Genomic DNA, 12,540 nt, shown 5'->3' with positions numbered 1-12,540 from the left:
ATACTGAGGGAAGGCTGGCTTGACAATGTTTTTATTACCTAAGAAAGCTCCAATAATAAAGGAAACATTTAAGTGGGGTAAAAAAAAAATACATCTTATTGCAAAATGTAAAACCTATTTTAACAGGTTATACCGTTCTTTTTCCAGGCTACAGCGATGTATTCTAATGCCTCAGAAAGCAGTGAACCAGTCATCCCAGTTACCTGGCACAACATGACTCATGCAATCTGATGGGAAGTGTCCAAGTGTAGGAAATCATTTAAGAAATCTGACACCTACAACATGCCCCAAAGAATTCCGAGAAAGATTTAAACTTCCCTGAACACATCCCCTGACCTTGGTACATTCCTTCACCTTGCTAAAAACACATCCCTGGCAGCTGAGAGAATTGACAGTTAAGCCCCACGCAAAATGCTTGTCACCTACAGAGTTTAGAGGATGAACAACCACCAGATTAACTTCCTTATTTTCCAGAATGGTTTAGACCTTTTCCAGGGACTGATCTTCAGGGATGGTTGAGCTACAGCATTTTGTACACATGGCGAAGGACTGAAAAATTCTACGTTACCCAGTGTGGGGACTATTTTTATCCTCATTCTGGGTGCACGCAGCATCAACTCACACCCAGTGTATGTACCGACTGCCCAAGACAACTAATCTAGCCTTGTGTTGGCCGCGTGAGTTCCTTATACCATAAATCAGCATCTCCTCTGGCTGCTTTTGACATTTACCTATTCAAAACTCTCCCAGTTCTGATGTAGCAAGTGGACAATATCTGTTCCTATGGGATTTCCACAAAACACTGACATCTGGACTTAAGTGAATTTCCCAGAAGCTGATTGTCTATTCTTCTGAATTAAGAGAGCAGCATCAGAGGTACAGAGGATTTTAATTGCAATGAAAATAAGCTCAGTGTCATTTAAGCGGCTGCATACTTGGAAGAAGTATCTAAATTCAAAATTTAATACTTTGGCAAATAATGAGTTTCAGGGCAAATGCTTTGTTTGCATTTCGGTCTGTGAAATGATGTACAGCTATAAAGTACGTGAAAAAGTCTGTGCTGAGTATCCTGAGCCTTTTTCAGGATGCTGAGCGCACATGACATACTGTAACATTAAATACCCAATGGCACTCTGGCGTGTAGCTTGTCAATAGTTTCCTGGTTTTAGGAGTAAGTTAAGACTTTGCTGAGCAAATTTCACTGCATATAACTGACAAACTTACATCATATCCACTGTTACGGATTCCACGTCTAGGTCTTTCTCGAGTCACAAGAAGATCCATCTCAGTTTCTCCTGGGCTAGGGCTGTTCAAAGACTGCCTGCTTCTGTATACTGAGTTCTTCATCGGTTGCCTAGAAAACATGAAACAAGAGAACAGTAAAATGAAAAGAAAACAAAAAAAATGACAGGCAGCAGTTTTCAATACTTACCTTTATTCTAAAATGATGAGGTTCATAAAAATGCCACTTTATTATAGGATATTCTTTCTATGTATATGGAAGTGCTAGAAATCAGTAATGTTATTAAGAGATCATTAATTTTGTTTACTGTTAAAGAAACTAAAGCTACGTAAAAGACACGGATATGATACGTGGGAGCTTATCAGATGAAATAGGTCCCTAGAAGATATCAGAACCCTTTTAACCTCAGCTGATACAATTCAAATTCATAAAAAATAAATAGGTGCTATTATCAAAAAATAATAGGACACACTCAGATGGGGAACAGAGATTTTGGTTGCTGATCCTGAGCAACGAGAGAGAAGCGGAATAACGCTCCACGAAAACACCCAGCAAAGTGAACAGGAAGAGAGACAGGAGTGGGAGGGAACTGCTTGCAGGATGCTGTTTTTAAATAGCCAGTTTGGTAACTGGCCACAAGTTTATCAGAGAGCTGTACTCCCTGGGATTAAACCACTTCCAGCATAACTCTGAGCAGCGCTGGGGCAAAGGCATCCCTAGGCATTGAGCTTTCACCACTGTGTGTCAGAAGCAAGGGGAAGCAAAGGTGCTCGAAAGACAGCATATAACTCAATACCCAAAATATCCTGTAATCTTTCCAATGCAACCATTTCTTTCCTTGTTATTCGTTATACAAAAACAAATATAGCATTTCTCTAAGATACAGAACATATCTGTACATAAACTCTTCAGGAGTGGTTGACAAATCGGGATACAGGACCTTCATGCTTCATCAAGCTGCATCTTTTAAGAGGCTACATCTAAACCAAAAAAGTTTAGGAGATGCTGTTCTCATAGTGTATCTGGCCGTTAGTCATTTTCTTGAAGAGCTGAAACCAGAAATTTGAAAGGGGGCTATTGAAGGGAGAAAGCTTCGGTGACTTTTCTGCCATTCTCCTATGCTTGCCAGGTAACATGAGAGAAAAATGCAATCCTGTGCTAAGATTTGATTGAAGGGCAAAAAATGCTTGCATTAAAGTGAGCCTGTGGCTGAGAGCTCTATTTGAGTTAATAAGTGGGGTGAAAATAAGGTCTCCAGAGTTTTAAATGTTTGGAACTGCCTGAACTGATTACAAAGAGATCTACTACAATATTTGAGATATTGAAAAGCCTAGGACCATTTCTGTAAGTAACATAAGAGGAAACCACATTAAGTAGCCTCTGTTCCATTCAGCAATTACAAAGACTTCATGGTTTAACCTCTCAAGAACCATCAATGAAATGAAAAGACAACACTGTCCAAATGAACTCGCTGATAAGAAGAAATAATTCTTCAGATATTACAGATTTGGTTAACAGAACTTTTTGCCTTGACAGATTAGAGCAGCAGCAACTGGTTTGCAGAAATCCAGACAGACAGACATTTACATGATCAGATAGGATAAAAGATAGGACAAAAAAAATATATCAATTTCACACTTCCGATTAAACTAAGTACTCGAGCATGTACTTAAGGCAACTTTCAAAAAACTTCTGCGTGACTTTTAATCACAAATCTTCATGCACATGTTTGAAAGTCCCAAATGCACTGCCAAAGCAGAAGACAAGTAGAGGTCTTGGAATAAATTTCCCCTATAAATATAATATTGAATAAATTAATGTGCCATACTTTGTTTCTTCCAAGACTATACTGTCAGTATTACCAGAAAACATGGGGAACTAGGTTATGCTAAGGCTAATCAGATCTGACAATCTTTATGTTCCTACATTAAAGATCTCTAAAACTTCATACACATTTTACAATAGGTCCATAAATACTTAGGTGAGGCAGTTGTGATATATTTTTTAAGAGATTCAAATATACAGCTCTCTAATACATGCAGATTCTTGACCTGATTACAAACTATTAAAGAAAAACCCAGAATAGTGCATATCATCAGTAGACTCTTAAAAATTGCCTTGAGATTGCCAATTAGCTCATTTAAGAAAGTTTTACTAATGAGAAAGGAGGTATGAACACTAACAACTGGCATTCAAATGGGTTAGTGAGTGCCTTCTGGGAACACAACTGGAACATTTTAAAACATCAATTTTATGGTACAGAAGACTCAAAGGTACTAAGAGCACAAAGCTGTTTGTTCTTGAACAAACCAAATTATTTAGTGGTGATGTTTTGTAAATCACTTTTAAATGCAATTTAAAACAAATCCAAAATGTAAAGGTGATCTTGAATAATGTAATCAACTGCATCTATTTTCTGATATATTTTGGAAATGCTGTAATGATGTGATTTAAGTTAGTGGAATAGACACAAAACAAAAGAGTGGAATAGACCTTTTCCCAAGAAACTTTGAAATCTTTGACTTACTCCTAAGTGATATTATTAAAAAAAATAAAATTCAATTTTTCAGTTTTTAATTGCTGTAAATACAATGATACAGCAATGATACAAGGCAGAAAAAGTTAGAAATCAAATCTTTACAATTTTATGCTAACCTAGATTGCTTTATGATACCCTAGATTGCTTTAAAAGCAATTTTATTTCATTATGGAAATAAAATCATTTTGATTCATTTATCAATAACCAAAACACACTTTATCTTGCAGTATTATTCAAGGTTTTCCTCCAGCAGGATACCATTTTAGCCATCTTATTTTTAGTTAGAAAAATGAAGACAATAATGCTGTCACGTGTTTTGCAGCTTATCAAGTTCGGTTCCAGGTCTTAGTTTGGAAATTTTAGCAGACTTTGGAATTGGTTTGTTTGCAAACATCTGCAACATCTGTGAAGTTCTCTAAATGCTTTGTGTCTTTACAGAAAGTGCATCAGAAATGGTGGTTCTCTCTTCCTATGTCAGGATAGAGACTATATATTTAACAAGTAAATCCAGCAGTCAGCCTTTTATGGTTCAGCTACACAATGAAATCATTCCTCTGCAGCAGTATACCTGCCTTCAAGCAGTTTATATCATGCCAGTGATCACTATTTCAAATAGACTATGACAGGTTTACACAACACATTAGAAAGCATGCAGAAAAAATGTATTCTGGGACCTTTCAGCACATTGGCACGTGAACAAACAAACATCAGTATTTTTAACAAAAAGCAGATGGTTAGCATTAAAGCTTCATGCGTAATGTTTTAAACATTTCCTACAGGGCTTGTGACACATAATAAATATCCAAAGTAATGCCTCAGTCCCTCACTATATGTACAGCACATGGTCATATCAATGTTTCTACTGTTTCATTTATGTCTTCTGGACAGGCTGTGCAGACAGAGCAGGACTCCTGCGTACTGAGGGTTCAGTATCTTACCTTTTCAGTGTGTTTGGAGCAATTTATTCCTCTTTCATTGGAAAACTGGACAAGGAAATGATGTCCCAGACCCTCCAGCAAGGACATAACATACAGTTAAATCAGCATCTTTTTTCTTCATTGACCAGTGCAACCCTGGGAAACGGCCCATCAAGGGCAGTATCCCTCAGTCATTTAACTCTAGACCTATAAAAGTTCATCTAATCACAGTTTTTGCCCAGGTTCTGAGCCAACACTGCTTTTATAATTCCCATTACAGTCTTTTTCATCTCTGTGCCCCAAGGATAATTGCTGAAGTTGCACTGTGTGCAAAGACTGTCACCACCGATGCTTTGATTGCAGTCATGATTTATGCTCATAGGAAAAAAACTTTGGTCTGAACTTTCCAGGAGATAGGATGCAAGATTGCACCTCCAGGCATGAGACCACTTCCAGAAGAACTGTACTTCAGTATCTGTTTTTCTCTCATAGATCAGCTGCTGCTGGTCCCTGCTTACAGTAAGAACCAGAGCCCTCGTGGTGTGAGGTGCAATGGCAAACACACTCTCTTATAATCCTTCACACCTCCACCACCCCTAAGGAAGAGGAATCTGCATACTGTGCCATTCCTGGGGTAGGACTGGTGTGATCTCCTCTTTTCAATGTGTCAACTTGTGCTTCAGAGAGCACCAGCGACGGAGCAGGTCCACCCACCCACCCACAGTAGGCGCAGGCAGAATCAGCATGTAAACTCCCGCCTCGTTTCTCAAATGGGGAGATGAATACTAGTGGTGTGCCATCTTCAAGAGACAGTGAAGTGTTAATCAAACATTAGTACTGTTATACAATATGCCAGCTTCACGTCACAGATGAGCAAATTATGACTTTCTCTGTTAAAGGCACAGGAAGATCACCAATAACAGGTACACACACATCCTTACAGGTACCATCCTTGCAGGACTTAATGAAATACACGTACAATCTACTGGTTGTGTTATCTTATGCCTACTGCAGTAGTTATATTCAGATAAAAATGACAAAATAACACCACCACTGAACTTTGGAAAAGAATGAATTCAGATGCTAACTCCCTGGCTTGAGTCCACTCTCAGTATTACCAAAAAAAAATTATTACCACTTTTTATATTTACCTTAATTGGAAAATGACTCACAAGAACTTGCAACAGTCCCTTCCCTTATTTGTTTGTCTTTCCATTTCTTTCTTTTTAACCACATTGCAGTTTTACCAGATAACATACTTTCATAAATAATCATGGGTTATATGAATTTTCTTCATAAAGTAGGAGGGACCAGCTGACCGTACAGCAAACAGTTGGCTCATTAAGAATGGCCCCTTTGATTCCCTACAACCCCTGGACATCAACTTTCCTCCCAGATGAAGAACTGCATATAAAAATTCTCACCTGTTCTTAGGCTCAGCAAACGGAGATGAGACATCTGCATCTGGATCCAAAATGTGGTCAAGTTCTTTCTGGTTTTTTTCATACATCCTTTTTCTCTCTGTCAGCCCCTTGTTGTTATCAACCTGTGGGAAATCATAGTACCCCTTCCTCTTGGCTTTCAAGCGCAGCTTGTTGCGGTAATGTTCTATATCGGACTTCTGCTTCAAAGCCTTGTTCACCTAAAAGGCAAAAAGACATTTAAAGGATGGTGCTGGGCTGGCTACTTCCAAATGGTATTGTTGGAGTGTGTTTGATGCGCTGCATGTGTCATTTTACAGAGCGCTTTTTGTACCACACCATGCCATCTGTAAGCAGAGAGGAACTGCAAGTGAACAGAGTCGCTGCATTTTTATGGCTTGGCAGATGGTTAAATAATTTTAGCCTAAAAACTATGTACCATCACAACAGTGACTCAGATACACCCACTGAAGAAAAACACTGATGATGATAGCCAATTGTCGTGACCCAACGCCATGCTTGCTTTTGGGCACCATGGGGAGAACTCGCTGATGAAAACTCTTCTGGGGTCCCGTAAGTAGAGAGACATTGCCCTTCACTACACAAAACCTTAAACCAGTCATCACTGGTGGCCAGGGAAGAGCTCTGGTGAAATATCATCATATGTTCCTCTTAGTTATATGCTTCCTTACAAATCTGTTATGGGCCCCTGTCAGAGACAGGATCCTTAAATAAATGGGTGTTTGGTCTGACCTGGTACAGGTCAGGTCCCATGGATGCTCCTAAGTATTGAGAAAATTTCCCTCCTGCTTCAAGTTGTCAGTTACATGGAAATGAGCAATTTACTTGGACTTTGTGCTTCCAGAGTCAAATTCTACAGTCTTCTCACAAATTTCAAGAAATGTATGTACAAGAGAGCACACAGCACCGGGAGTGCCATCCTGTTGACTTACAGAAAATAGATGCTGAAGTCTAAATAAGCCTTTCTCTGAGTTTGGAAACTACGTGGCACATCAGGGCTTAAAATACAAGTATGAAAGGGAGCACAACAGACTGCTCTAATCCAGGCCCACGTGGGAAGCCTGATGACACTGTCTTTTACTGGGTCTCTGGCATCAGCCCTCCCTGTTGCTTTTAAACAGCATCAGGGAGATTCTGGCTGATCTTTAAATGACTGTTGCAGTGCAAGTTTGCAAACAGGACACCTCTCTGGCTTGTCCTCATCGTGTTTAACAATTATATAAAAGCCTCAGTCCTTTGTAAGTGGACCAGTCTTGATTAAATCTACATGAAAACATGAATAATCGTACAAGTGTTGGAGCCAAAGCATGTTTTTTGGCCAGTGCCTGCATCAGACACTTGTGCCATCCCACCTTGTTCCCAGGAAACCACTGCACCCTCTGCGCACAGGCTGGAGTGCAGACTGAGCAAAGCCATGGTGCTGTTCTACCCCTTCTTGCTCTGAATGAGATGCATTGCTCAGTATAGAAAGATCAGCTTGGGACCCAGATGATCTGTATACATTTCCATGTTCAGCCACAGTATTCCTGTAAACAAAGATATTATTCTGCTCTCTGCCTTCATTACTCATCTTGTTAAAACTAATATGATAGGAGAGAAGGATATTGAGAAGGTAGGAATATAGACAATTGCCTCTTCCAAGGTCACATGCATTCACAGGTGCATTGCAAAAAAGCAGATCATAAATTCTCAGACCTCTGAGCCCATAATTCTAATGGGACTTTATATAGCATCAGGGTGAAAAGTTCCCACCAGTCCTCAACTCTAACAGGCTTAAGATTGTTCCACCTGTGGATGTAGCCAAGGAAACAGCTGAAGACATTATCAGACAGTCCTTACCTCTCCATTAATGATGGCAGATTCCTGGCTCCTATCTGATGCAGCATGAACAGCAGGTAGTGCCACGGGTTTGATAGCTATCAGCTGTACCGATCCAGAAGAGGTGTCGAAGGGGTCAATGGCAGATTTGGCAATGTTATCAAAGAGAATGCCTCCTTCCTCTTCATCACTTATGGGCACTAAAGCACATCAAACTTATTCAGCATAAAGACACAGATATTTTTACTGCATGTTCAAGGTGAAATTCAGTGAGCACATGCTTTAGATTAATGATGTGCTCAGTACACTCGAGGAGCAGCCCTGGGAGACCTTTACACTGGAAAAAAATCCCATTAGATTACAGATAACATTATGTATTCAAAGATTGTCTGGCACTCCCCAAAGAAGGTTGATTTCCAATCTGCACTAATAAGACGCAAAAAAAAAAAAAAGGAGAAAGAATGACACAGAAAATTGTATGAAGATGACAATGAAAGTCAAAGTACATCTAGGTTTCACATGGAAAAGATGTTATATGTGCACACACACAAGTCTCCACATGCCAAGGCATCAGTAGTTACACCTGATCTAACCCAAGAGTGCAGCTTTTTTTGTTTTATACTGCAAGAGCATGGGCATTCTCAAAAGTTGAAAAATAAACCTACGGATTTTAGCAAAAGTTTTTAATGCTAAAAATGCCATGTTAAAATGAAAGCATTACTGTTGTGTGTTAAAACATGCTTAAGAAACTGATGGTGTCCAAGTTTATGGGTTGGGTTTTTTTGCTTTGCAAAGCAGTACCTCAGGTGGCTGTAAAGCTAAACCATTAAAATTTCTTAAGAGACACGAGAAGGCTTCTGAAAATCTTTAAAATTAAATGGCATGGCAAAGCATCTTTAGTTTTAGTTTTCTATATAAATGGTAAATGGATAACTTTCACATACAATTGAGCCCTTTCTCCTCCAAATTTTGTTTGTAAACCTGCATCACCTTGTCAGCTGTTGAATCTTAAACCTTTTATCCTCATTTTGGAATAAAAGAATGACTCTAAAGCATGAGCACAAATTCTACAGAGAGATTCTTGCAAACATTTTTGAATAATTGTGCTATTAGAGGGAAGAATGTTTGCTCGATCACCTGACAGGAGCAGAGATCCTCTGCTAAAGAACAAAGTGGTCTGCTCTAAATTTATTTCCTCTGAAAATACACTCTGTTTTAATATTTAATCACTGCACAAATTACAATGGACTTGTATAAACTCAGCAGTTTAGACAGCCAGTGATTTTGGTAAGAAAATATTTGACAGTGGTAACATAAAATATGAACCCACTGAGTAAGCTTATTATCTTTCTGTCTGTACTCAGTGTGGACTGGAGTTGACACTACTTGAGCTTTTGAGAAATAGATGGGTTAAATCACTCTGTCATTAAATGTTGTCCCTCTGGCTCCACAGAACTGTCCAAATATGACAGAGGAGTCTTTAGTGGGTCTGAAATCCCCTTGTCCCTCCTGGGGTTGTTCAAACACTCTGAATTTGTATGCTCACCAGAGCGAGCAGATCACAAGCCTGGCTCACTGAAATTAACTGCCAGACTCCCACTGACAACCGTGCCGCCAGGCCACCACACCAGCAAAATCAGATGAACGAAGAGATACTTGCCTGTCACAGACTGCATTTGAACATTTACATTACAATGAGTATAAAAGTGAAGCACAGATGTTCTTCCCTCAGGGCATTTTCAATCGGTTCAATTCTCATGTAAGTCACCAGATGAAGTTCTGGAAGTTCTGGTGTTGTCTGTAATTCGTGGCTGAAACTTCCCCTCTACCCTAACAAGGTACCTCTGTTGTGACATGACTATCTCCAAGAGAGAAGTTTGTCTGAATTGTATTTTTCACTGGCAAAGATGGTCTCTCATGATGATTACAGCTCAGGTGAGCCTGGGTAGTATCTTCTCAGCGGTCCAAGTACCAAGTAGTTGTGGAATCGCTTCCCTTGTCTGCCTGTCCCAGCATTTGCCTGAACCAGGCATGCCCAAAAACCCTGGCTAAGCATCAGCTTGCAAAACATGATTCTTTCCAAACATCCTCTGTGTATCCTACTTCAAGCAGAAAGCACCAAGAGCAGCAGCTGTGTTTCCACCCCAGCGTTTCAGAAGGACTGCGCTTGCTGAGACCTCAGCAGTGATCTCCAGGCACCCACAGAGAGCATGACTAGGTACAGCTGCGTGGATTGTCTCCTCAGACCTCATTTCAGGATCAGAAACCAAGAGTTTTGCTTAATTAAACAGAATTCCTCTGGTTCAAAGACTCATTAAAGAAAAGAAAAATTAAGGGTAAAGAGAATCAGGAATGACAGATGACAGCTACTTCGGATGTGGTACGTTAACACCAAAGAGCACCCTCGGTATATCAGCCCTCTCATTTGTGAGCACATCTCCTGCATCTACTGCAGTGCTATTGGCATGGAGAAAATAGCCAAATGGGACTAGAAATTGGAAGTGTATTCCATCTTAACTTAGCATTTGTTCATTAATTGGCATTTATAATATAAAAGTAGTTTTTTCCATTGCCCTTTTTTCACTGGTGAGTGATAAAGAGAGTCTGTGATCTGCAGTTACTGGCACGCTGCTATGGTTTGTATTGGCAGTGAACCATAAGCAAGTACTGTGGGAATTTTAATATTTGCTCCTATCCATCCCTTTCAGAGAGAATTTACGGCACGCGTTTATAAGACGATTGAATCACAGCAACCTCTAAACTTTAAAAACAAACCAAAGGGAGCTCAGAGAAAAGTGGGAGTCCTGGAGTGTTTGTTTCTGCTGTGTGTCCCTGCCCCGGGCCAGCACACCCACCTGAATGCCTCAGCTGGGCAAGTAACCAACTGGCATGGGAAACTTCAGAAAACTGCCCAATTGTCCTTTATAGTCACTCACAATAAGCACACTTGCTTCTTATAATTAGCAACGCAGATTTAAAGTGATGCTTTTAATTTCCATTTTTAAACGGATGCATACCAACATTTTTACGGATCCATTGTTCTACTCTTGCTTGCACTGTCTGCACGCACACACAGCGAGACTTAGAAGTTCAGTGGCAGAAAAGGGAAAAAATCACCTACTTAACAGTAATTTCTCATCTCTGAAACATCTTGTGCTAGATATCTCATGCCACATGATCCATTGAGATTGAATTACTCCTCCTAAACTTTCTGTGACTGAAGAACATGAAGATATATCCAAAGCAATCATTTATGCAGGTTGAGTGCCAATGGCAGTGAAGATCAGCGTGGCACTGGGTTTTGAAGAGCAGGACGATCGCTGAAGCTTTATCTCCACATCACTGCAGCTATTAGTATACAAGAGTTGCTAGATTAAAGCTGCTTGAGGGATGCCAGCCGCCAATTTGGGTGCAGCTCTGCGCTCCTTCCAGCCGGCGATGCCAGCAGGTGGTGCTACCCACTCGTGCCACTGGTCCTCCAGCCAGTGGAAAAGGGGCTGGGGAACTGTAGCTCTGAACGGTTAAGAAGCAATTAGACAGGTGGAATAATCTAATTTTATCTAGCTATTAATTTATATTTTTTAAAAAAGTTATACTTTTGTCAGCCTAAGATTTCAATATGAAGGCCACACAGGATTTCTTCTCTCCTTTCTCTTTCTCTCCACCTTGTCTTTCCTCCCCTCTCCCAAATCAAAATATGTAGGAGGGAAGAAAAGAAGGACTGAAATACATACCTGTTAAAAAAAAAAAAAAAGGAAAAAAAAAAGAGTAAGGAAATCTAAATTACCTGCAGATGAGGTAACCTTACAGCAAAATACTTGAAACAAAGATATGTGCTGTCCTGCTCAGAAGCAATCATTTGACCGATTTTGGAAGTCCTCAGAAAAACAATGACATAGATGGAGAAAAACATGTGAGGCCAAAACATGGGAAACACTCGCAAGCAGGTAGACATGCTCTGCCTTTTCTTAGGTCATTCAATGAAGCATTAAAAATTTTCAAAGATTTATTTTGTGTGAAGGGAATGCAAACATTATAACCATACCTATAGTGTGCAATGAATTCTCTGAGTAATGGAAGGGCTTAAAATAATAGTAAAGCAAATAGATTATATGAAATGAAAATCCTAAGTTTAACAAAGAGCAAACTGCCACAGATCTAAAAGACTGTCTCCTTAGGAAAGAGCCTGTGTATAAGTATTTAAAACAGAAATCCTAACTCCTGAATGTAAATTAATAATGGGAAAGTCATTTTCATTTTAAAGAAAATCTTTATATATAGAAAAAAATTGGAAATTTTCTGCATCATCTAAATAATTCAATTTGTCAGCTGACTATCTCCAGAAAGGTATGAACAAGAGCTTTTAGCAATAAATGTATGCTTCTGAAAGAGTTTATAAGCCTATAAGTAAAATACAAGTTTCCTAACATCAGTATCTGAACCTACTGAGGACTGAAATACCTCTCTCTAAGATACTGCAGTGTAACAGAAAACATACTTGTGTACACACACACACACCCTTTCCAAAAGACACCCAACTGTGAGACAGTGCGATTCTAAGCCTTTCATGAACAGCACAAA

General features: G+C 39.5%; 1 protein-coding gene across 1 annotated transcript in view; it reads right to left on the bottom strand.

The window, feature by feature from the left end:
• Positions 1-12,540, bottom strand: part of KIAA1549L (KIAA1549 like) — a 137,899-nt gene that overhangs the window by 21,314 nt on the left and 104,045 nt on the right. Inside the window, exons 15-17 of the mRNA XM_072864043.1 lie at positions 7,981-8,159; positions 6,124-6,341; positions 1,225-1,354 (exon numbers count right to left, since the gene is read on the bottom strand). Of these exons, the coding sequence (XP_072720144.1) occupies positions 1,225-1,354; positions 6,124-6,341; positions 7,981-8,159 (527 nt within the window). The remainder of the gene's footprint in view (positions 1-1,224; positions 1,355-6,123; positions 6,342-7,980; positions 8,160-12,540) is intronic.

This window comes from Ciconia boyciana, chromosome 6 (assembly GCF_034638445.1).
Source record: "Ciconia boyciana chromosome 6, ASM3463844v1, whole genome shotgun sequence".
Lineage (NCBI taxonomy): Eukaryota > Metazoa > Chordata > Aves > Ciconiiformes > Ciconiidae > Ciconia > Ciconia boyciana.
Note: the sequence above shows the minus strand (reverse complement) of the source record. Positions and strands in the feature narration are given on the sequence as shown.